Source organism: Maylandia zebra, linkage group LG3 (genome assembly GCF_041146795.1).
Source record: "Maylandia zebra isolate NMK-2024a linkage group LG3, Mzebra_GT3a, whole genome shotgun sequence".
NCBI lineage: Eukaryota > Metazoa > Chordata > Actinopteri > Cichliformes > Cichlidae > Maylandia > Maylandia zebra.
In genome coordinates this window covers 49,853,176-49,879,152 of record NC_135169.1, presented here as the reverse complement: position 1 = coordinate 49,879,152, position 25,977 = coordinate 49,853,176, and the positions used below count along the sequence as shown (strand labels likewise).

The 25,977-nt window shown below is 39.1% G+C and overlaps 2 protein-coding genes across 2 annotated transcripts; one reads left to right on the top strand and one right to left on the bottom strand.

Moving 5' to 3' along the window:
- Window positions 1-85: 85 nt before the first annotated feature.
- Window positions 86-5,966, top strand: mad2l1 (MAD2 mitotic arrest deficient-like 1 (yeast)). Its single transcript, XM_014413961.3, has 5 exons — window positions 86-287; window positions 757-903; window positions 2,424-2,544; window positions 5,262-5,365; window positions 5,439-5,966. Exons 1-5 carry the CDS (start codon window positions 224-226, stop codon window positions 5,609-5,611), a joined length of 609 nt encoding a protein of 202 aa, XP_014269447.1. The 5' UTR covers window positions 86-223; the 3' UTR covers window positions 5,612-5,966.
- A 299-nt stretch (window positions 5,967-6,265) lies between these two features.
- LOC112431148 (cGMP-specific 3',5'-cyclic phosphodiesterase) lies at window positions 6,266-24,261 on the bottom strand (the record flags this gene model as incomplete). Its single annotated transcript, XM_076881981.1, is given in 9 exon segments — window positions 6,266-9,180; window positions 9,295-9,378; window positions 10,180-10,254; window positions 14,552-14,615; window positions 15,005-15,082; window positions 15,780-15,880; window positions 22,878-22,965; window positions 23,059-23,153; window positions 24,136-24,261. Coding segments are annotated over 9 exon segments (831 nt in total), but the record flags the coding sequence as incomplete, so codon positions are not given.
- Between the last annotated feature and the right edge of the window lie 1,716 nt (window positions 24,262-25,977).

Here is a 25,977-nt window from a genome sequence, read left to right as displayed (position 1 = left end):
AAAGGTCTTTAATTATTCTACACTGCTCTCTAGTGTAGAAAAATTGTAAGCGTAACCTAAAACGTCATCAAAATCGCGCCGCAATCTCACACGCATGCGCAATAGTGTGGAAGGTGACAAAATTCAAACTGGGTGGCGGGTAGTTGAAGTCGGAAGACCTAGAAGAAGAAAATAAAGAGTACAATATATTTACTGTTGAGAGCTAGACCAAAGCGTTAAGAAAATGACAAGCACGTTGAAGGGAATTACTCTCAAAGGAAGCGCGGAGTTAGTAGCCGAGTTCTTTTGTAAGTATTTCTGTTATTTCGTCTTTTAGTCGCTCGTTTTCGACACGCATGCATGTAACGCTAATATGCTATTGGGCCTACATAGTGCCCGATAACATATTAGCATCAACGCAGCATGTATGCACTCACATGGCAAGCATAGCTCCAGTTGATGAAAAATAAAGTGTTTAAGCCTGATGTGTCCTATAAGCGTCAACTCACAACTTCAAACCGAATAATTTGTAAAGACTGTCTAGTTGTCTGCCCTTCTATTGAGAATCGTGAACGTACACCATACATCGTTTCTATTCTACCGAGCTAATATATTAATTGATTCCCAGTTAGTTTTCTCTCGTGTTATTCGCTTTCTTGTGTAGTTGTTTTTGTAATCTTCTGTGCCTTTCAAGTTTGAATCATAAGCCTCTAAAGTTTACGAATACTGGAATTCCGGCGTATTTGAAGCCTTTGATTTCCCCATTGTCATTCACAGCTTTCGGCATCAACAGCATCTTGTACCAACGGGGCATCTATCCTCCAGAGACATTCACCAGAGTTACCCACTATGACCTGAGTCTCCTACTAACTACCGACCCCAAGCTGAAGAGCTATCTGACTAACGTGGTGTCTCAACTTAAAGGTATCTCAATAGTGGGCTTCCCCACTCGTGACACAACTAAGGAGAAAGTGGAATAACTGTGGAACTGAGTGAGCTAACCAACTGCGGTCTGAAGGCACTCCAGTTGTAGTTTTGGGCTTCGAGTTCTGTAGCTATATCTACAAGGCTGCTGGCTTACGGCAAGAAATCTTACTCACGGTTATTTTGGTCACTATGGAGATGCTTTTTTTCTTCGTTTTACATATTTACTCTTAGACCTTGAAAAAAATGTGGACATATTGTACTTAAGAAAAAAAACAAAACTTCAGTCTACTTTACTTTAAGTGGATTTCCTTGAACACCAGATAGAAAAGAAAAAACGTAATTGGCGAGAACTGAGCTCACAGCTTGGTGGGGAGTGACTTTGGATTTTTATGGAGAAGGCAAAGTAAAGGCAAAATCCGTAGTGAAGTACAAAATAAGATGATGTTTGTGAACAATGAATGATTTTGTCAATTTATTTTGCTAATTCGGTGATCGTCTTTACTCAATAAATAGTAACTTGTTAGTTGCGATTGCTGAGTAGGGCCACGTGGTGGTGCATTTCCCCCTCCCCTTTTTGTTGTGTTGAATTAGATCAGAGTCAGAATCGGAAAGACTTTATTTATCCCCAAGGGGCAATTAACGTACAGCAGAGCAGCATGATGTTGAAGATGAACGCAGATGCCTATGAGACTCATGCCTGAGATTTTAATTGGTATGACCTGGCATCTTATGATCAATGTTAAGTAACATACAAAGCAGCACACGTGAGTTTCCATTCCCATGTTACACAAATTTGTGTTAAGCTACTCTTAGGCTCTTGTCAGGTGAACTACAAGCTATTTCTGGTTAAAAACGCTAGATTTTTGATTTACCAATTTTTGATTTTGCCATAAATACTTATGTATGTGAATGAGGAAGGAGATCGGTGCACCCTTTTCTGTCCAAGGTGATGCCATTGTAATATTTTATTTTTTTCCTAAATCCAATGCAATGCAACTGTTGATGGCTGCCTCCTCAGGTTTCTTCCTGTTAAAAAGAAGTTTTTTTTATTCCCATCAATGCCTAGTGCTTGCTGTTCTGGGATCATCTGATTGTTTTTCTTTTTAGGCCTGTGGGGTCTTTACTTTAAAGTATAAAGTCTCTTGAAGCAACTGTTGTGATTTTTAGTGCAATGTAAATAAAACTAAATGGAGTAAATATCTCTGAATTGTCAGTTCAAGTTTAATGTAATTCGTACCAGAATATTCATATTTTTGGGTGCATATGTCAAATCACTCAAGCTCTCAATTGTGTAATGCTAAGAGTAGTGAAATTACAGAATACAAATCAATCATCATTTTTCTCACAGAAATTGTGATCTCTTGGATACTATATCCAAGAGATCAATATTTTGTATCCACAACTATTGTGGATACAAAATTCTGTGCATGTTTGTATTATGTTTTTAGGGTATTTAACTACCTCTCACTTTGCATAACAAACTTTAATAAGTGTTGCTTGCTCTTTTGGTGTTGCAGAGTGGCTGTTTGAGTGCACTGTGCAAAAGCTGGTGTTGGTGATCACGTGTCTGGAAACCAACGAGGTGCTCGAGAGATGGCAGTTTGACATTGAGTGTGACAAGTCGGCTAAAGAGAGCAGGTCAGGACCTCTATTACCTTTTTTGTTTGTTTGTTTGTTTTGTTTTAAAGGCTCCATGCTAATGGTCATTAATTTGCTGTCTTCTAATTCCAACACCTGGCATGTTGCACTTGTACTTCCCCCACCGTCAGTTTGAGTGGAGTGATATATTATATAAATTGTTTTGAGCTTCAGGTACCCCAGGTGTGGACTATCAGGTTCCTGATTGGCAGTACCTGTGCGCATGGACTCTGCAACAGTGATTAGCTTGTCTCATTACAGAGAGATATTGAGATGAGATTCTGCAACCAGTGGCAATCTGGGACATGAAAGATGATAATGCTCAGCCCACCGAAGAGTGTGGTTTATCAAACTACCGCCAGAATTTGGGAGTAGGGAGGATGCAATGGTCTGCCTACAGTCTAACCAATTGTCGTTTAGTTTTGTGCTGTTTGTGCCAAAGTGATCAACATAATTAAGCTGGCTGGCTTACAACAAATGCTGGTGTGATCAGTATGAGAAGGAGCTGCCAGGCTGTTCTCCAATCAGTTGTAGCAGATGACTGCCTCTTCCTGAGCCTGGTTCTGCTGGAGTCGTCTTCCTCTTTAAGGACAGTTTTTGAGAATCTGCTATATCTTGACATGATTGTGTTGCACAGTTCTTAGATGCACATTCATGCTGTTGTTACTCAAGCAATGATATTAAAACCTTAACTGGTATTTGGCAAATTAAGGTCAACCCCTGCAGCAGCATGAACTCATGCTGTGTGTCATCTGCAGCCTCAGTAGCAATCTGACCAGGTTGTGTTCAGTTTTATATAAGCCCTTTCCACTGCAGTGTCAGATTTCCGTGGCTTGCAAGAGAGAATCCATTGTTGGCTTCTTAGGTTGCATCCCATGAGCCTCAACATTAGGTGTGTTGTGAGTCTGACTGCTTTTATGCTTGGCACTACTGTATAGAATTAATATAGCCATTCTGTCAACTTCACCCAATTTGGTAATTCTCCTCTGACCTCTTCAATTAGCACTGGATCTTTTAGATCAGTAGTTTAGTTTCTTAAATCAGAATAACTCGTACTGCTACTAGCTAGCATGACGGAGTTTATACAGCTGGGTGGATGCTATGATGTTACTGATAGTGAACTTTATTTTCTTCATAAGGTTAGTTAGTAGAGTTGCCAAACGCCCCGTTAAAAAAAAGAATCGTCCCGCATTCAGAGAAAATATTACGCGTTTCGTATTGAGCTGAAAAGGAGCACAGTTTGTCCCGTACTTCAGCTACAATGAAAAGATAAACACACAAAGCTGGATTTATTCTGTCGTTACGCTGTACAGCTGCCTCTTCTTCTCTCATCCGCTCCCCTCCCTCTCCTGTTGCTACTTCAATCATGAAACTGATCAATGATCAGCTGATCGTCTCTCTTGTTTGTTTTTTATTGCCCACTTTGCGCCAGAAAGAGGAACCTGCCGGATGTCGCGTTAAACAACAGCAGCATGTTTAAGCTTGATCAGCTGTTAGAATTTATTTAATATTAATTTCTACTATCAGCTGATGTTTGCTGGAGCCACAGCTGTAAAAGCTGCTGGTCATGGTGTCGGTTTGGATATGTGGTGAGAGGGAAACATGAAGATGAAACCAGGAGATGTCCTTACTGAATCATCAGAGCCGAACAGGTGATGGAGAAACAGGTTTACCTTTTAGGTGACATGAATGAGCTGAAGGGAAGTTATAAGGGAAGGAAGAAATACACAGATACATCTGTAGATTTGAGACAGAATTCACAATGTGTTTTTGGGACTTTCAGGTGTTTGGACCAATGTTTTATTTTCTGATCAAACCAGAAAGCTTTAATGAGCAGCTAGACTTGTCTCACATTAACTGGCTGAGTTAATGCCAGTTAATGCAACGTCGAAGCAGCTGGAATCCATATATGTGCGTGTTCATGGAGCTGCATTTTCACCTGCTGGACATCACTACCTGACAAGTTTAACTGTCTTCAAAACATTACAGAGGCCTTATTGACAGTATTTGGTTCTACATATCTGTGTGAGCAGATTTCCTCTCACATGAAGAGTGTCCTCAGGTAGCCGTCTGAATGCTGGATGCTCGGAGCCCTGTGTCTCTGAGTGGGAGACCAGAGATCAGAGTGTATTAACAAACATGCCATATTGGCTCAGTTTATTTTTCTTATCATTGTTGCGAGGAGACCATAAATAGCATTTGTATTTTCTGTTGTACAGTTCATTTGCTGTTATGGATGAAAAGTGTCTTTTTATTTTTTTTGTTTCAAAATAGCTGAAAGCTGCGAACTATAAAGTGGTTCTATATAGTGTGTAACTGTTAATATAGAGCGTTATTCAATTTCTTGCTAATACAATCATATGGCACACTGACTTCTGAGGACATTTTAGATGCACTCATCATCAGAAAGGTTGCCTACCCCTGCTCTAAGGCATCTGGACAGATCTGTTTACTTACACTTATTGACAGGAGTTGAATGGTGCAGACTTTGGGTTGGTTGGCTGATTTGTCAACACAGATGTGAATTTGTATGTTTGCAGTGGATTAGTTTTTTTGTTTTGGTTTTTTGCAATAAAATGACATGAAATTTGTACTTTAGAAGAGTCTTTACAACAGATTATGTAATTTGGTTAAATGAGCATCTGTCATTACACTCAACTGACTATTGTTTGACTAATAAATAATGCATGTTAACTGAGTTCTCATGTGTCTCCCAGTGCACCCAGAGAGAAGTCCATTAAGACAATTCAGCATGAGATCCGCTCAGTTATCAGACAGATAACAGCCACTGTTACTTTCTTGCCCCTGCTGGAGACGCCATGTGAGTAATGAGACTTTTGACATTTGAGCCTTTGATGTGGTGGTTGGGTAATAATTTCAACTCCTCCCCTCAGGTGCTTTTGACCTCTTGGTTTATACAGACAAGGACCTGGTGGTTCCAGATAAATGGGAAGAATCAGGGCCGCAGACCATTGACCAGCCAGAGGAGGTGCGTTTGCATTCCTTCACCACTTCGATCCACAAGGTGAACAGCATGGTGGCGTACAAGAAGACTGAGTCAGCTTAAACTTCTAAACCACATGAGCTGTTACAGCACCAACCACTGATTCTCATAGAAACCAGTAGATCTAACACTGCCGTGTCTTTGTTCACTGCCTGTGCGTGACTGGACAACGAGGACCTGTTTTCCTTTGTTGAGCTTCACTGTGTCTTATTTGTCAATATGATAAGGACATGAAGGAAATGTGTTCTTTCTACATTGATGTAAATATTTCTGCCACGTGGCATTTGTCTGTAGAAAACAACTGTCTTTTCTTTAGTCTTTTGCTTTCTTTCATTCTTTCAGTCTGTTTTAGAAGATAGTGGTATATATGTTGAACTTTTATAAAATGACATAAATAAATGCATTTTGCTTTTTCCCAAAGAAGTGATTCTGTGGTTTTCTTTTGTTCAGGAGGTGCCAAGGTTTTTCATCGTGTTATTTATTTTGGAGCATTATATAAAAGATATCACATGGTTTTTGGAGCCTTGAGACGATGCCGTCTTGGGGTGCATTTCAATAGTATAAGCTGACCTTTTCATCAAGGTCAAGAAAGAGAAGTTAGTTTGGAATGCACTCTTTTTGTAATGTGTTTTAATAACTGGAAAGCACACTGACATCCATCCATCCATTCATTGCTTGTTTAGTACATTTGAGAAATTATAGACAGCACACAGGAGACATAGTAAATAAGTATTATTTAATGGGACATACTATTCACTTCGCTCACAGTGTTGAAAGGTGTCGACAGTTGCAGATGTGTAACACCATCATAGTACCGTATCAGCATATTACATTTTGCAAAAGAAAACCCACAATTCTCTTACCTAAAAAAATCCATCCATCTGTCGTGTAATGCCCTCTCATATACATGCAAAAGAAAAAACTGACAACCAAGCAGTGAGGGTTTTTTTTTTTTTTTCCTCCAGAGAGCACAGAGGCACAAGTAAAATAGTCCTGGAGACTTATTCAATGTACAAATGACAACCACGGACACAAATTAACTTTCTGAGCATGTACATCTACAAAAGTGCTTGAGTTTAAATGAGTCTGTCATGTCCATTAGTAAGCTGTTCATTAAATGCACCTATGTGACTCCTCATCAACAGTTTATTGGCTGGACAATTAACTGTTTTACCAGTTCTGCTGATTCAGCAGTTTCATTTACCAAAACATTTCAGAACTTTTTCTTTTCTGCATAAAAAAAAAAGTTCTGAAGGGTAACAGTAGCATCCTTCAAAACTAGATATTAAACATTCTAGGTGTAGAGAAAAATGTCATAGTAATGTTGCATTTTCTATTTATTCCTAGTGTGGACATGCTGAAATCACTTTTATTGAGGAGTAATTGTTCCTTCTTGCAGGATCAGCAAAAACCTGCATTTCACAAGGTCCAAAGGTACCAGATTGTTCTTTTAAATGTGTTGGTGATGACACCTCGCCTCTGACTACAGACTGAAAACCTCTGCCTCTAAAGGGTGGACAGCAGTGAACCCAAACACATCAAAACGCTGAAACACTTAATATCTTATCTAATGAAAAAGTTGCTCCTGGATACATTCTGGGTTACACACTGAAATTTTCTGCCAAATTCTGTTGTTTAGTCAGTCTTTGTAGTGCAACAGAAACTGCTCTAAATGTTAAAGAATCCTTTTTGCCCCCTTGTAGAAAATATCTTGTTTGAACAGATTTTTACATTTACCCATCAGAGAATCAGGTTTACAGAAATAGAAATTATACACCGTCACAATGTATCAGAGCTAGATGCCACCCTCGGTGAGTAAATCATACTTTATATTCTGTAGATATTACTCCGTCGTTCAGTTTGTAAAATTGGTATGCATAAACAGCATTACTGGACATGGATAAATAAAAATAAGTGGTTCTGTAAAACTGAATTGTCTACTTTATCGCAACAAGGCAGTGGCAACATCTAGATCCATTTTCCTTTGAAATCACAGATCTAATCTTTGGCTCTTCCTACAGCTGGAAAAATAGAAAATCTAAATTCCAAATAACACAATACAGTACATTTCCAAATGTCATCAGAAGAAGCAGTTGTTCCTAAGAAAGGGCCTAAAAAAAAAGACGGGATTTTTTTTCCACATATGAAAACATTTTCTAGATAATTGTGTGCTTTGACAAAAGAATGACCTTACAATATAGACTCTAATAAATATATAAAACAAAAATAAATATGCAATAGTTAAGACAGTGAATAAAATGTACGAAAGACTCAAACCCACGTCGTGTGTGTGTGTGTGCCGTGAAGACATATAACAAGTCTATAAGATTATTGTGACACTAGTATACTACTAAGTATATAGTAGTTGCATTGTTTTCATCCCACTAGAATGGTGCTAATGGTGCTAAAGCTCCATGAACACTGGAAGCGACATACTGAATACAGACCATTCAAAGTGAATCACATCCCACAACTTCAAGTGATTACAGATGAAATAACCACAGGCAAATTCTTTGAATGTTCAGGCAGAGTAGAAAAGTGCTAAATAAGAATCAGTCCGTTTACCATTTCCTATTTGCTAAGGGAAGTTTTTTTTTTTTTTTTTAACCGAAGCAACTGCCAATAGGAATAAAGAATACATATGAACTGGAAGGAAATATGTAGAGCTTCCAGTGTATGCAGCTTAACCATTCAGTGTTCCCTAAAGTTCACTACCTTTCACAGATAGTGTAGGTGAGACCATCAATATGAAAGCCACTCTATGCAAAAATAACAATGTCTATGGTAATAAATATAGCTTAGTGCTGACTTTGTTATTATCTCTGGTGAGTGAGAAAAAATGGTGGTGACAGGATAAAATGACCATGATTTCTTGTTATGGACACATTTCATTCCTTTCTGTTCATGGTAGGGCTTAGCTGTAAAACTAGCATACAACTTTTTAACGAATGTTTGATAGTGGGGGTGGAAAGGTACAACTTTGATGTTATTTCATAGTTTATCTATTTTTATCTGTTGTGAGAAGTACTCACAAGAATTACTGATACTCCGGGAGACAGGAAAAGTGCTGACAAGTCTATGCAGATTACCAACAAGTCAACTCACTGACTTGTAGATGTTTTTACAGTTGTTTTTCTATCTTACTTTATTTTTTAACTTGTACTCATTGGCATGGCTATGCATGATCGTTTGTAATTTTCCTATATCTGAGCAAACGCTTTGCCGGGTGAGTAAACTCCAGATTACAACAAGGAAAAGAAAGACAAACTGTGAAACCTGACTGCGGCACCTCAACCGTAATAGATTAAGTCTTAAAGTATTAAGACTGCTCAAGGCAGGTGACCTCTTCTATTATCAGACCATAGCTAGTGTTTTATTTCATGATAGGAAAATTACTTTTCTACCTCACTGTCAGTCCACACAATACGCTATTAGATAATTTTAATGAGACTAGGTTGAAAATGTAGAACTCTGGAAATCTGAGTTGGATGAAAACCAAACTGGTGTTTGGATCACACCAAGCCGTTGACAAGCCCCTTCTCACACTCCTCGGCTAAACACTTCCACTGCTGCCGGTTTTTCTGACATCCTTCCAACAACGGGGAGCAATACTCCGATAAGCCAGCCAAGGTCTGTGACAGTGATAAAGACAATTCAGCATGGGAAATCAGAGGCAGAACTGAATGCAGGAAGAATTGCTATTCATCAGCTACACTGGTCAGCAAAAATAGCAAGGGCTGAATTACCTCATACAACTGAATGCAAATGGCATCAATGAAGGACACCTGCATGCTTGGTATCTTATCCCTTTTCTCACGATTCATCAGGTCCTGTGAAAGGATTGAAAAAATGAGATGTAAACTTTATATAAGTTAACTGTTTATCCCCAAAACAGACAAATCTATGAGAAAATGTGTATATATATATATATATATATATATATATATGTGTGTGTGTGTACACATACACATACATACATATATATATTGCTATATATAGCTATCTCTCACTCTCTCTATATCTTACATATAGAGAGAATATATATAGAGCGAGGGAGAGAGAGATTACCACAAAATATGACAATTAGTTAAATTTATAATGTGTGTCCAACATCATTTTACAAACAAAATAACTGAGACAAGATAAGACACAGGTATTTATAGTCATGTAAAAAAGAAATTTGTCACATAAATGCACCGTCTGTGAAGAATGAGTACCCTCCCACTGCTTCAATAGGAATTAAAAAGGTAATTAAAAGAGTGAGTAGAGGCCAGGTGCTGCTTATCAAATGCAATTGATTAACTAATCATGACTGTAAATGCAAATGTTTGTTTAAATAGTGTCAAATAACAATAACAGTGATCCCAGGGCACTTTATACTGTAGGACAAAGATCTTCCAATACAGACTGCATAAAGTCCTAAGAAAACATTCTTTTCACATGGCTGTAACATCAGCACAGTTCTTGAAAATGTGTTGTGATACTTCATGATTTGAAAGGGAATATATTTAAATGCAGTAGGATGAAATACCAGAGGATTCAGAACAGATTCCCGGGCACTCGATGGCAAATGTTGCACTGTTGAGAAGGATTTATCCAATATCATTCAAATGAACCCTGAAATTACTTACAATTGGTTCAATGTTCAGCTCTTGCCTCTCCTTATCCCCCTGCTCGAAAAACTCAGTGGCCACCAGCTCTGCTATCTGCATCAGAAACCAAATGCAGAAACATTGAAACATTTTATGAGCTTTTAGTTCTTAAAAGGCAAATTTTATAACACTAAATGTAAAACCAAAGATAGAAGCAAAGTAAGCTTTTACGATGGGGTGGCTGTAGCTCAGGAGTTAGAGCAGGGCATCTACTAATTGGAACGTTGGTGATTGGATCCCTAGCTGCTCTAGTCTGTGAGCCAAAGTATCCTTAGGCAAAATAGCGAATGCAAAGCTGCTCTCTGATATGTTCATTGGAGTGTAAATGTGTATGAATTAAATAGAAAGTAAAGAAAAAGTGCTTGTGTGAAGGGATGAATGACCGTTTTTGAATACTGTATTTATATAGCGCTTATATATATATATATATATATATATATATATATATATATATATATATATATATATATATATATATATATATGTATATATACAGGTCTATAAGAATCAATCCATTTATAATTTGCTCTGAAAGCATCAATTTTAAATCCTCATTTATTGTTGGACAGAAGACTAAGTTGGGTGAATTGTATACTATGCAAGTCATAGTGTCATTGCAACCTTGGAAACTTTGTGGCATATTGTGGCAGTTTGAGTAATAAGAAAGAGGTCTCCTACATGGAAATAACAAAATGCTTATACTGCTGCTGGAGGCAGCATCGTTAGAACATTAATCTTGAGGAAATGACTGGGAATGACCCAGACAGACTGACAGCCTGTGTGACAGCTGGAAGGAAGAAGGAAAATGAAACAAGTGAATAGCAAGAGCTCTCCCAAAAGCGCCACACAAAGTTAGTGTTCTCAAGTTTTTAACAAAGAGATAAAGAAGATCAATCAACATCACTCTGTGTGAACGTGTTGCTGAAGCCGTCTTCAGCTCTTGATTGAGTCGGTGGTGCTGCAAGGAACGTAAGTACTATGATGCAGTTGTTAATTGTTGAGACTAAGAAGCTTTGCCTTTACTTCCTCCATGATCTATGAAAATATTTTAGCAGTGCTTATGGAGGTTACTTTCACAAACTCATATCATTTCTTTAACCCTTTCATGCATGAATCACGACAACCTCAATCAGGATTATACTTTATTGTTAAAGTATTTTTGCTTAGGCATGAAAAAAAGATTTTTGAAATACATTTTTTTAAACAGGTACTTTTTAAATAGTTTTTTACTTGTCCACTTAGGTGAACAACATCACTTTTGGAGTGTGTGGCAGAGTATGGAGTGACACATCAGTGTCCAATGTAGTGGTTTATGTGCAAATATACCATCAACACTGACACTTATTTAAGGTCTTCAAAATCAAAAGTGGAAACCAACCAGAATGTATTTCTTAAGTAAAAAACATGGCATGATATTAAAGAATGCTATATTTGTAAATCGTGGTGACTTTACTGCATTTTTTAAATACAACTTTTTCGTTATGATATTTTATGTTGTTAAGTCTCAGTGATAACCTTAAATGATTATAATGACTTTACCTGACTGAAAAAAGTATGACTGGAAGTTTCAGATTTAGAGCTAGTCTAAAAAACAAAAACAATATGGCAGATCAGCCTAAATGCTAGGAAAACACCATTAGAATCAGTCCAGAATCCAAAACCATTGGGTGACGTCACAGTGAATATGTTAATCTTTATATAAAGTCTATGGATGGAGGCTGTGAAAGTAAAACAGACCAGGGAAGGAGGGGTATGGGTTTAGCGCAATCTGTTAATGAGGAGCAGGTGATTTGCCAGAGTGTGTGTAAGCCAGGGAACGTATGTACTTGTTTGCTGCCCTGAATGTTTTTTTTTAGAGTTGTCATCTGAGGACAGGGCCCAGCTGTTTTTATTAACAAGCTCTCATTTATCAGCACTCTCATACACACACACAGAATGTTTATCTGTATAACAATTCCTCTGGGCCTGAGTTTCCTAACAAGACACAGACTAATGAAGGTCACTGGGGGACAGCAGGCACACTACAGCATTGAATATAGTGCACGCTCACGTGCGTGTGTGTGTGTAGTAGGTCAGTGATTAAGAAAAAAAGAGAAAACAAGGAGGAGCTCTGAAAGGTAATTAGAGTAAGAAATTGTAGGATCAGATATGAATAACAAAGAATACATTTTAAGGCACGTTGCACCTCAGGTCACAGTCAGCAGGGCTCTATTCCAGGAAGCTTGTTATATAATATAATATAATATAATATAATATAATATAATATAATATAATTATTTTTTTTTATGGTGTCTGCTGTTATCATTTACCCAACTTGAATTTTCATAAGATGAAGCTGGAATTCTGTTTCTTTATGTTTGATTTGTTAAATGTAATGATTCAATTGAGACAAAATGCAGGTGACAGAAACTGAAGATAAAACCTGAAGATCCACCCTCGAATCAGCTTTTATGAGTCTGATTATTTTCTTGTTCCAATAATTAATCAGTAAAAATGTAAGAAATGTGTTCCTTCCATCCTTTGACAGAATTGTACTTACTGAATGAAAGTGCTCCATGAGATTTAGAGAAAAACTCTGCTTTAATGTTGCCCAGTTTAACCATTTATACTGATATAAAGCTTTCAGCTTCCAGGCCTGGATTTCTACATTTAAGATAAAACTTGAAACTTTTCTTTTTGATAAAGCTCATAGTTAAGTATGGATCAGGTGACCCTGAATCCTCAGTTAGTTACACTTCAATAGGTCTAGGCTGCTGGGAGTTTCTCGTGATGTACTTCCTGTTTCTTCTTTACTCACCTTTTTAGATTTCATTTCATTTAATCATTAGTTATTATTACAGTTTTTACCGAATGCCTAAACACTAACTGTGAATCCTTTAGCACAATCTCTAAAACTATTCAGACTTATAGCAAAACCACTCACTGAGTTTGCAAAACTAAAAGCACAAAAACTGCTTTGCACTCAGTTTGCAATTTTGTAACACACACTTTGCAAGACTGTAGGCACAATTCACTGCACAACACTCAATTTCCAAATTTCCAACACACTCCTAGCAAAAGTATACACATGTATGGCTATCATTAACACTAATTTGCCAACTGTCTGGCACACTTTCACATGTGAAAACTTTCTTAGATAATTCGTTCACTTTGCAATCAGCCTAAGCACTATAATACAGGTAAGCTGTGTGTGCGGAGTACAATGGTGGGAGCAGAAAGAGTGAGAAGTAGAGGAGGCCGAGGAAGAGGACGTGGAGGTGAAGAAGTAGGATGAAGAGGACGACAAGGACAAGGAGGAGCAAGAGGAAGACGAGGAGGGGGCAGAGGAAGCATGTTCACTGCAGACCACGTAACCCATATAGTCATTATGGCGATTGCAAATAATCCTATACTTGGAAATAAACACTTGTGTTTGTTTTGATGTGTTTGACTAAACACCAGTACTTGAAGTTTGGATCCCTCCATGCTTATGGATCTATGACAGAAGTATGAGCTCAAACTGACATAGCCTACCTTGTGCACAGGGAAGGCAAACGCCAGATGTGTTTTGTATTCATACCATCAGTGTGCAGTTGGCGCATTGTGTGCTTAGTAGATGATGGCTTGTGTGTACTGTTCGATACGGAAACACCATTTTTACGAAGGTGTGAAGAGTTAATCTAGCTGTGTTTGTTTTTGCAAGAGAACTACAATGTTTTGATTATTGGGTGACAGGTTTTCTTATTTGTGTGAAGAGTTTTGCAAAATTAGCCAATAGTTACAAAAAATGTGCTTAAGCAATCAGAAAAAACTGTAATCTAATGAATGAATGAATGAATCAGGATGTCACACAGCCAGCTCAGAAGGGGAGGAGTCAGAGACAAAAACTTAGTTCAGACTCTGTTACCCCAGTAACTGACACAGAGTTGAAGTTAACTCTCTTTCCCTGAGTTTCTCTCATCTTCTGCAAAGCAGAAGTGTTAACTGTCTTGATACTAAGGAACTTATTTATTTTTGTATCATCAATTTAACTAAGATTTTAAATTACATTAAACAAATTAACTAGCAGTTATAATCTATTTTTAAAATTTGGTTTGTTTGCTTCATTTTGAGTTTTTGATACATTTTTATATTTTTTAAATACATTTTAATATTTTACTCATTGCCATTTTCCCTTTATATGTAAAGTGAGTAGTTTCAGCTGTTTTTTTTTTATATCTCATAGAAACACTATATAACTATAGAAAACAGAAATGAGGGGATGTGTGTGTATACCACAGTAAAAACATAAATACACAGAAAAGCAGCGTACCAACATACAGACAGGTAAAGGTTGCGGGGTTTTCTGTTTGTTTGTTTGTTTGTTTTTTACCCTTTTTTGTACTGGCCAGGGCTTAGTGATGGCAGAGATGTCACATGCGGTCATCAGCATTGACCTGAAGGGGGTGACAAAGTTACAGACATTAAATTTCCACAGACACACTAGTTTCTCATAGCAGGAGAAACTCTGGACTTGTTACCATGGTATTGCCAGGTTTGAATATAAGGTTTGTATAGCAAAACCTAAAACTTTGGTCTTAACCCATATCTGGCAACCTATAATGCAAAGAATGCCTGCATTGATGGCTAAACCATTTTTCTTGAAGAAATGGTTTCAACACATAACTTTTACAACTATATGTTGATCAATAGAAGTGTTAATCATCACGCTGTCATGATGCTTTTTTACTTTTCAGACTTTGCACAGCAGGTGGCCTGTCCCTCACGAACATTTATCTTATGTTGATGTAAATGTTAATGCAGGCATCTGAGACTCTATACTCACCTCAGCAGGTCTCTGTGGTGTTCATCCTCCCAAACAAACTGGTTGTTCTTGGTCAGCTCAAAGAACTCCCCTCGCCTCCTGACAGCACACACCCACATGAACAATGTCACAGCAGGTAATTATCCTCATATATAACCCACTTAGCCCCCAAACCACCCACTGTCTAGACTAAAAGTGGGCTAAGATAAGAGCTGAAGTCACTGAGGTAGTAGGAGGGAGTTAAGAAAAAACATGAATGCATTAAGATGTAGTAAAAAATTGTCACCCCTCTTTTCAGAAGACTGGGTATAACAACCAAAACTGTGAAGACTGAAAAACTATAAATTTTCTGTGAAGCCACCCTTAAAATCCCACCAGTTCAAACGTACTTGGCAGGTAAATTGCTTGAGTACTTATACAGTCTGTATTTTATTTTCATTTTAACTTTTAGCTGCTCTGGGGCTGTAGACATACATGAGTTCTAAGCCAATTATATTACAAAGAAAGAAAATACCCCCTTTCCATCCACCCACCCACACCACCACACCCACACACAAATGCACACTCACCAGAAGAAAGACACAACTTTTAAACACTAAACTTGTATCTAGACCTACAGAATTACTATAAGGAGTGAGTAGAACTTAAGTAATGAAGGCTTTAACAGTCACAAGGTGAGTGTAATCTCAATTGTACTCAATTTTGCACTGATTAAAAACCTTTAAAATACTGCTTTTCTTCTTCCGTTCTTTTCCTCTCATTCAGTCTCCATTGAGGCTTGATGTTTAGTACTTACTTCATGTACAGGGCGAGGTCGGTGGCCAGAATAGCCCTTTCAATCATCTTCAGAGTGGCCTTGTACTCGTCCAGAGAAAGGCCGCTCAGGATCTGGTTTCCCTGGAGAGAGAGGGACAGAGAGAAAACAGTGTAAGTGCAGGAAAAGCTCTGCATGCTATATCATGAGTTATACTCATACTGAGTTGCTGGATGGGAGTTTAATTTTCATGTCCTCGCAGTAAGGTAGCAACAGAGCTAACTGCAGGTTTCACTACTAAGGTTTTACTGTGGCAATTGCAATGATTGCACAAAAACTATAAACAGAGTGTTTATATGCAAATGTTGACACATCATTACATGTCCCTTCAATGCTGAGCACTGTTTAGTGATTACTTGCATTACGGCTTATCACACTACATATGATAAGGTGTCTGTATCCCTCCATCTGTGTTTATGTGTGCAGCAGCAGTGGCCTTAAGTGGTGTTTGTGAAGTTGGGAGTGCATTTAGAGTTTGCTTTGAGGCCATAGAAATCAGAGCAGGGTGTACTTCTCTGCATTTTATTGGACCATTTGAAAGATATGTGGTAGGCTAGCAGCTCAAAAATGACCGGAATAATACGCGTAATAAATAAAATGGGGATATTCAGCAGAAGAGGGCAATGGCATTAAAATAGCTATCCACTATCAAGCAACTGGGTCTACAGTGTAAATCTTTTGTTAAAGGTCAGGGTAGGGTTAGCTGTCTGATTCTGTCTGATTCTCTACGTAATTATTAAAACTAAATGATACTGTGTTCAATGCAATTTTCTGAGAAAAGACTGAAAGTAGTGAAGCTGCAGTTCTACAGCTAATAAATAGTTAGCCGCAGTAATACACAGTCCCATTTGTAATATTCTCAGGCAAGTTAGCACCTGCTGCACATTTGATTTCCAAAAAGATTTTTAAAATATTAAAAAACTGTAGTACTCTGTAGTACTGTGCAGTGATTCTCGCATAATAAACAAAGTTCATTGCAAGAACTTTAAAATGATTTTCCTCCCAACAGGTGCAGCAGTGAAATGGTAAATGTATATGTGTCTGAGCTTCACTGAATTACGCTATGAGCATGGGCAAAAGTTTGTGGAACATCTAGGTATCTCAATAAGGAAAGCTGTTGCTAAGGAGGTTGAACAGGTCTTCCACCAATTAGAAGGTTGGTGGTTTGATCCATGGTCTCCGTGCCTGCCCGGCTGGCCCCACAAGGCTACATGTGCTGTTTTGGTTCTCTCTCTCTCTCTCTCTCTCTCTCTCCCTCTCTGCCTGGGCTGAGCTCACTGTGGGCTCCCGCCCTTGGCCCACACACCTGACAACAATCACCTGTCATCACCAGGAGCACTATTTGAGGCTGGAACACAGATCCTCTCGTCGCTGGATGATTGTACTACTGACGTTAGTGTTTCTCGCAGCTCCTGTAGACTTGTGCTTAGTAATTTGAGATTCGTGATTAGTTTGTGACTTCCCTTCTCTTCTGCTTCAGACCTTTCTCCCCGGACCTTTGACCTCCCTGCCGTGTGAACATGTGTGAGTGCGGGCAAGAAGACGTGAGCGAGTGTGAGAGAGCTACCCTGTGATTCCCTGGAGTTTTGGATTCCCTTCACTGTATATACTGTGCACTGGTGCTGTAAATAAACTGTTTTTTGGAGACGTCTAACCGCTCTGCGCCTGAATTCCTACAACCAGATTGTGACACTCTGCATGCCAAAGTATTCTTGAGCAAGATAAAGAACCCCATTTAAGATTTTGATTTGGTATCTATGTCTTCATCCCAGTGTCTGACTTAACCCTGAGCGAGGGGAGTTTACACTTTGAGATTTTTCAGGATATGGAGTTTGTTAGGATAATGCTATCTCCTATTGTTCTCTACACATTCAGGGTGAAACAGTCATGTAAAACTGAAATATATATTCAGTTCTCTGATAAGATAAATATACCTCAAGATTCAATAGCCTGTAAAACCACCTATAGCAATAAGTTAAAGATTATGACTTTATCTGTCTGTCACATAGTTGTGGAGGAATTTTCCCCCAGTCTTCTTTACAACATTGCCTCAGTTCATTGAGGTTTGTGGGTATTTGATTACATATACAGTAGGTTTCTTAAGGTGTCACCACAGCATTTCAATCAGGTTGAGGTCTCGATTTTGAGCTACTGCAACACCTTAATTCTTTTATTTCTAACCCTTTTGTTGTATATTTGCTGGTGTGCTGGGATCACTGTTCGCTTGCATGCCCGAGTTTTGCCCAATCTTTAGCTGTCAGATAACTAGCGTCATATTTGACTCTAGAATAAAGCTGATTTAATGACTGCAAAGTTCAAATCATTACCCTTCCACCACTGTGCTAGGCAGTTGGTATGACATGTTTATGCTATATTTACCAAATGTGGCACTGTGCATTATTGTCAAACATCTCTACTTTGGGCTTATCGGTACATAACCTACAGGACAACCTAATGTAAAACTCCCAAGAAAGATAACTACGCATTGGATCAACGCAGCCCGAAACTATAGTGATTACACTATTCAGTTGATTCCTTCTGTCTATTTCTGGGTACTTTTTCACAATTTTTAAATTTATCAGTGAGAGAATAACAATCATTGCCTCAATATGAGAATACTAATCATAGCATCAATATAAGGACTCACAAATATCAGCAATTTATTTCAGAAACAAAGAGTGGGCACAAGGGTGGCAAAGGTCCCAGCATCTTATTTGTTTCTATGAGGCAGCACCGCATGTAAAACACTTGATAATTAACACATAATACACCACTCACAACCATAAATGCAATAGCGTCGGCCACTTACATAGCTTACATCGTAGGCTCTACAATGTTTCCTACCAGAAATCTAAATCAGGCCTCACATGAAACACAGATCAAAATTCACAGGACTCACAAGAGTTGACTTTAGTCTTTGGCAGGAAGTCATAAAACCTGGCCAGGGTTTGTAGGTGGAGGGTGGGAAGCCAGTTAGAGATAATATCCTGTTTTTACACTAGGAACTTTCACCAGTTAAGGAAATGAGCCTAGATGAATGTTTCCTTGTGCTAAATTTTTTCAGTGAAGACACACATTATGCTTATTGCATTACACATAAAAATGTATTACTTTATATGCTCAGTATTTTTATTGGATTATGAGCATGCTATTGCATTACCAGGAGGTAGTTATTAAATTATCATTTTCTTCTGTGACTTTTTGGCAATTTTTTTCAGTGTTCCACAAAAGAACATAAATGGGAGACTTTGGACATCCTGATCTTGTGGGACATAACACAGAACCTTGTAGATTATAAAGTTTGAAATTATTTCTGCTGGCAGGGAGCCATGTGGGAACACCAGAGGGTGGAGATGGATTCTCTGGACTGAGTCTGCCAAGAGCTCAGCTGCTGCATAAAGAATGAGCTGCAGCTGTGAAAGGCCAGCTAAAGCCATGTTTTACATAACAGTATTGGGGTTAAAATCTGGGTGTGGAAAAAGATCTAGATTTGCTCCCTCTGTCTTCCTAGTATTGCTCTTGTATTAGTGATGCTAGCTACAGTCTGTATTTCCATCTATCAGTATGCAGTGCAGTTTAAAAGAGGAGGCATTCAGGTGTAGGCAGAATAGCTAGCGTTTAGTACCAAAGAACAAATTTGTAGGCTTCTTTTGTTAATGCTGGTTCTGCTGCCTGTGGGAGTTGATGAATGTCTGATTATCTAAATGGGCTATAAAACACAACAATACAGTAGAAGATGGTACACGTTAACAAGGGCTTTAGAAGTACAGGGAGTGCAGAATTATTAGGCAAGTTTCCTGTTTTATTGTGAAGGTCCGTGTCGTATGTGAGTGTGATCAGTTTACGTTTCCCCTGTCCCGTCAGCCCAGATTCCTCCCAGCTGTGTTGCCCTCCTGTCTCTCATCCCCTGATTACTGGTGTGTGTATTTAAGCCCTGTGTGTTCTCCTGCCTGTTACCGGTTTGTCTGTGTTCCTCCGTGTCAGTCTGTGTTACTCGGTGTCCTGCTCGCCTCTCTGCCTCTCTGCCTCTCTGCCTCTCTGCCTCTCTGCCTCTCTGCCTCTCATCCCCTCATCCCCTCATCCCCTCATCCCTTGTTGTATCTTCTCAGGTTTGTCATTTAGCTTTCCCAGTTCAGGTCTTTAATTTTGTCTTCCCTCTTGCCTGTTTTGCCTTCTCACCACTGTGTAAATAAATCATCACCAGCGTTATCATCTACTGCCTGTGTTTTGGGTCCTTTTTCCCTTCAATTCCACACGGCTCGTCTCAGCAGCCGTGACAACTGTGCATAATTATTAGGCAACTTAACAAAAAACAAATATATACCCATTTCAATTATTTATTTTTACCAGTGAAACCAATATAACATCTCCACATTCACAAATATACATTTCTGACATTCAAAAACAAAACAAAAACAACTCAGCGACCAATATAGCCACCTTTCTTTGCAAGGACACTCAAAAGCCTGCCATCCATGGATTCTGTCAGTGTTTTGATCTGTTCACCATCAACATTGCGTGCAGCAGCAACCACAGCCTCCCAGACACTGTTCAGAGAGGTGTACTGTTTTCCCTCCTTGTAAATCTCACATTTGATGATGGACCACAGGTTCTCAATGGGGTTCAGATCAGGTGAACAAGGAGGCCATGTCATTAGTTTTTCTTCTTTTATACCCTTTCTTGCCAGCCACGCTGTGGAGTACTTGGATGCGTGTGATGGAGCATTGTCCTGCATGAAAATCATGTTTTTCTTGAAGGATGCAGACTTCTTCCTGTACCACTGCTTGAAGAAGGTGTCTTCCAGAAACTGGCAGTAGGACTGGGAGTTGAGCTTGACTCCATCCTCAACCTGAAAAGGCCCCACAAGCTCATCTTTGATGATACCAGCCCAAACCAGTACTCCACCTCCACCTTGCTGGCGTCTGAGTCGGACTGGAGCTCTCTGCCCTTTACCAATCCAGCCACGGGCCCATCCATTTGGCCCATCAAGACTCACTCTCATTTCATCAGTCCACAAAACCTTAGAAAAACCAGTCTTGAGATATTTCTTGGCCCAGTCTTGACGTTTCAGCTTGTGCGTCTTGTTCAGTGGTGGTCGTCTTTCAGCCTTTCTTACCTTGGCCACGTCTCTGAGTATTGCACACCTTGTGCTTTTGGGCACTCCAGTGATGTTGCAGCTCTGAAATATGGCCAAACTGGTGGCAAGTGGCATCTTGGAAGCTGCACGCTTGACTTTTCTCAGTTCATGGGCAGTTATTTTGCGCCTTGGTTTTTCCACACGCTTCTTGCGGCCCTGTTGACTATTTTGAATGAAACGCTTGATTGTTCGATGATCACGCTTCAGAAGCTTTGCAATTTTGAGACTGCTGCATCCCTCTGCAAGATATCCCACTATTTTTGACTTTTCTGAGCCTGTCAAGTCCTTCTTTTGACCCATTTTGCCAAAGGAAAGGACGTTGCCTAATAATTATGCACACCTGATATAGGGTGTTGATGTCATTAGACCACACCCCTTCTCATTACAGAGATGCACATCCCCTAATATGCTTAATTGGTAGTAGGCTTTCGAGCCTATACAGCTTGGAGTAAGACAACATGCATGAAGAGGATGATGTGGACAAAATACTCATTTGCCTAATAATTCTGCACTCCCTGTATATACCATGTCCTGACTGCGGGGTTTTGGAAACAAATTAAAACGTACAGCTCTGTTATCACTTCCAACATAAATGAAGACAGAAAACTAAACAGCAGTGACATTTGTAGGGTTACTGAAGTTGGGCTAGCTGGTATATAATGATGTGCTACGTGACCGCTAGCGACACAGCTATGTTAGCATAATATAAACAAGCTAACTTTTTTTCCACTCGATAAAAGTTAACGTGAGTGTCAGGAACAAATGTAATCGCATGGCAGGATGCTGTAAAAGGACCAAACTTCAGTCAGGAGAACAACTGAGATAATCCATCCACAATACGAGGTTAGTCATTCATATACTGCTGCATGGGCTGGGCTGTAGTTACATCCTAAGGTTTTAAAAACTGAGCTTAAATAAATGATTAGCGGTAATAAAAGCAGAGGGAGGTCAACAGTGATCACTGACTGTTTTAGGAGCTTTTTGAGATTAAATAGAAGAAAATACATAACATTAAACATGTTAACAACACAAAAGCCATATTAAACGCAGACTACTTTAGACCCGGAAGTAGGATTCGTCGCGTCATCACTTAACGACGGGATAACAGGACTGACTACTCGGCTGTCAGGTCTCCAGCTGTTTGTGTCCATGACCAAATATCCAAATGTCTACATTCCTGGCACCAAAAAATGTGTTTCTGGATTTTTTTTTCTTTTTTCTTTCTATATATTTTACGTTTAGGACAGCACGGTGGCACCGTGGTTAGCACTGTTGCCGTACAGCAAGAAGGTCCTGAGTTCAATTCCACCATCAGGCCGGGATCTTTCTGTGTGGAGTTTGCATGTTCTCCCCGTGTTTGCGTCGGTTCCTTCCGGGTACTCCGGCTTCCTCCCACCGTCCAAAGACATGCAGCTTGTGGGGATAGGTTAATCGGATAATCCAAATTGTCACTAGGTGTGAATGTGCGAATGAATGAGAGTGCGAATGGTTGTCTGTCCCTGTGTGTTGGCCCTGCGACAGACTGGCGACCTGTCCAGGGTGTACCCTGCCTCTCGCCCTATGACAGCTGGGATAGGCTCCAGCGCCCCCCGCGACCCTGAAAAGGATAAGCGGAAGCGAATGGATGGATGGATGGATTTTACGTTTATTTTGGGAAATTTTTAATTAGCATTTGTGGATGCAGTGTGAGAATTGTATTGTGAGGCAATGGTTGAACCACACCACATCTTTATTCCTGAAGGCCTTTCTGAAGGGATGTAAAAAGCCCACAATATAAGTTGTCTGCTGCTTATTAGACAAAGTAAGAAGCCATTCTGTACTAATGTTTTATGTAATTACACAGGTGGCAAGTAGAGGGATAGAGTAGAGAGAAGAATGATAGTCTGACTAGAAGGCTTCCTACATATGAGCGCGTGTGTGAGTGAGCAAGTGAGTGTGCTTACATGGCTGTTGAGGATCATGAGGCACTGATCGAAGTGGTGATGCTCCATGGTGGAGTGGCAGTAGAGCTGGGCCAGTGGGTGGTCACTCCTGGAGAAGAAGAAACCGAGGGTGAATAGTGTGCTCCCACGCATGCATATATGATCATGCACACACCTCTGTGACTCATGCTCTCTGATGTACCTCTGTATGTAGGAGTTATTGACTCCTCTGTGGTCCAGGTCGTGGCAGAGTGTTGCAATCATTAGAGCCAGCACCTCCAAATCACTCATATAGCTCTGTTAGGAGATGAATAAGTACATTAAGGCAAGGAAGGAAGGCGGGAAAAATGGCAGCAGGTTAACAGATGACATACTGCCTCCACAACCAAACCAAAAAATACAGTTGTGTACACAATGCTGTTATAATACACTTTTGGCAGTGTGTGTGCTCAGCATGCACCCTGGAGTGGACATCAAAGCTGGTTCTGCATATGACACAAAAGCTTTTATGCAGCCAGCTGCCAAATTTGCACACAAAAATCACTAGTTTTTATAATGTGAATTATTCCCGAATCAAAAATTATTTGATATTGGTATTCTGGAGTCCTTGCCAAGGATTCTTAATTGGAATTTAGGCTCTTTTTAAGAGAGCTGGTTTTTATGTCTCACCTCACCTCAAAAAGAGCCAAAAACGCACAAATAACTGAAAAAAGGTGAATGAGGGGGTGTTAGCATTTTACTTCATTTTAAGTTTTAGACTTTTGTTTTGGACTTTGATTTCATATTAAGTTTGGTGAGGTTTGATTTGAATTTGTCAGGCAACGACTACCGGTACTTTTTACATTTTAGCACCAGAAGCACTTAATGCATGGTCAGAAAAAAGAATGGTTTGGGTTAAAAACAACCATTCACGGCTTTATTAACTATCTGAAACAGCAAAGTTCTTGCATCTGCTAAAATATTCTCTATCATTTTTCTTTACCTCAGTACAAGTTCTGTACAAGAGGACATTTGACTAGTGTCACATTGCATTACTACACATTAAAAATTTATTTTAAAAAGGTACACTTTGCTTTCAAATGTAGTAGCAAGTGGCTCTGACAAACTGTAACTATGTAAAATGTCAATAAAACATGTTGGATTACTTAGAAAAAAAGTGGTTGCCCTTTGCAGCAAGATTACTGTTACTGTGAGATGCCTTGGAAAATCCTCAGTATGTTACTTATTGGGAATGAGAATGCTCTGGGAATCAATGACTATATTTTTTGACTGCACTTACCTGTAAGTGCCCTGACTTGAGGACAACAAACATGCACTGGGCTGTGTTGAAGGCATGTCTCCAGTTATGATAGGCCACATTCTTCCTGTAGTTCTTCTTAACACTCATAATCCACTGACATAAACTCTGCAGAAGAGAGCCAGTGTTATAAAAATGTTGCAAAGTAAAAGCATATACAAAATTTAATTTGGTTTTGTTCTTTGCATCGCCTGATTGTAGAGACAATCATTCTAAATTGACTGCTATTTGTATGCAGAATACTACCCTGCTTCTATCTGTCTGAAAGTAAGTTTCCTACAACAAGGGACACATTTCTAAGGGGTGAAAAAGGCTAAGGCCACAGCAACAGCAACCAGGGATAATTTTTAAATTTGTGTCCACTGAGATACAAACTGTGACACAGGTTAAAATAAAAAGGGTTGACATTTATGTCCATGTTATGTCAATAAGATCTTACTACAGTCAGTGTGGTTTTAATGTGCTGAGCACTTAGAAGATGTCTGACACAGACAGCCAAGCCATCATGTCTTTACGAACTAATACTAGTACAAACTAATTTAAGTTAAGAAAATAATAATGAATTATAAATTAAAGTTAAATTATTCTCTACAGAATTTATGCTAGAGGAACAATGTTTTTTCAAGAACACAACACGTACAAGATAAGATACGATAAGATAAGATAACTCTTTATTGTCATTGCACAGTCATACATAGTACAGTAGTACAATGAAATTGGAAAACTGTCCTACATCGGCACTACATATAAGACAACATGACACGATATGAAACATCACAACGCAACAAACAACACAACACAGTATATTAACTTAGTATAAAAAAGAAGAATAAGTGTATGTGTATCGCACACTGTTATTATTGCACCTTGTTATAAATATTAAATATTATTATTGTTATTACAATGGGACCAAAATGAAAATGAAAAACAAACTAAAGCAGTACATTGTAAGTGGGGTACAATTTTAGCAATTGAAAGTAAAGGCAAATGTGACAAGCACAGGGTCATTTTCTTTGCCATTTCCGAAAGTGAACACTTAGCAGGAACAAAGCAGAGAGCCCTGATCTGCTGGCAGGGTGCTAAGCTGCACGCTCGTCATGACCACACTGTGAATAAAACTAATTCCAATCTGAGGCACCACGAGAATCCAAATTATTATTCATCTAATCAAATCGGGGCTCATTTTCTCTATAGGAAAGATTATAATTTGATCTCAGACTTGAATGAGTGTCTGTATAACATGTTAGGATTGCAATCAAATCATGACTTGGTGTGCAGTTCAGCTTCCAGGGTGTGATGCTCTGGGATGGCCAGTTTGTCAGCTATTGGTGTGACAGTTAAACTGACAGCCTGCACTGCTGGAGGGCCATAACTTCCTCCAGTCAAAGTTTCTTTTTGTGAGGCCTCTCCCCGCAGGCACCCAGGGGTCAGCCACCAAGAGCACCTAAAGGTGGAGAGCCAATCCTGCCAATGATCTGCTGATGCTGGCGCCAATTAAAAGTCAGATGAGCAGAGAATTGGGTTTAACAGACAGCGATGACAGAGTCACCGACACAGTCTCGTGTCGGTGACTTTTGGAGGGGTATTGTTTTATGTGCATGATACTGTTGTGTGATACTGTTGTGTGATGATACTTCTTCAGCTGTAAATGCATTTATTTGTCCTCCGACACATTTGCTCATAATGTAATGGTTTAATGTTGCTGACAAAAAGGAGGTTGTTTTTTTTGCAACAGTTCATCATATACACTGAAGATATTGGTTGTTTCTGTGCTGCCCTTTTAAAGTCAAACCTTCTACTCTGAGTAAAATATCTGTTGTTGCA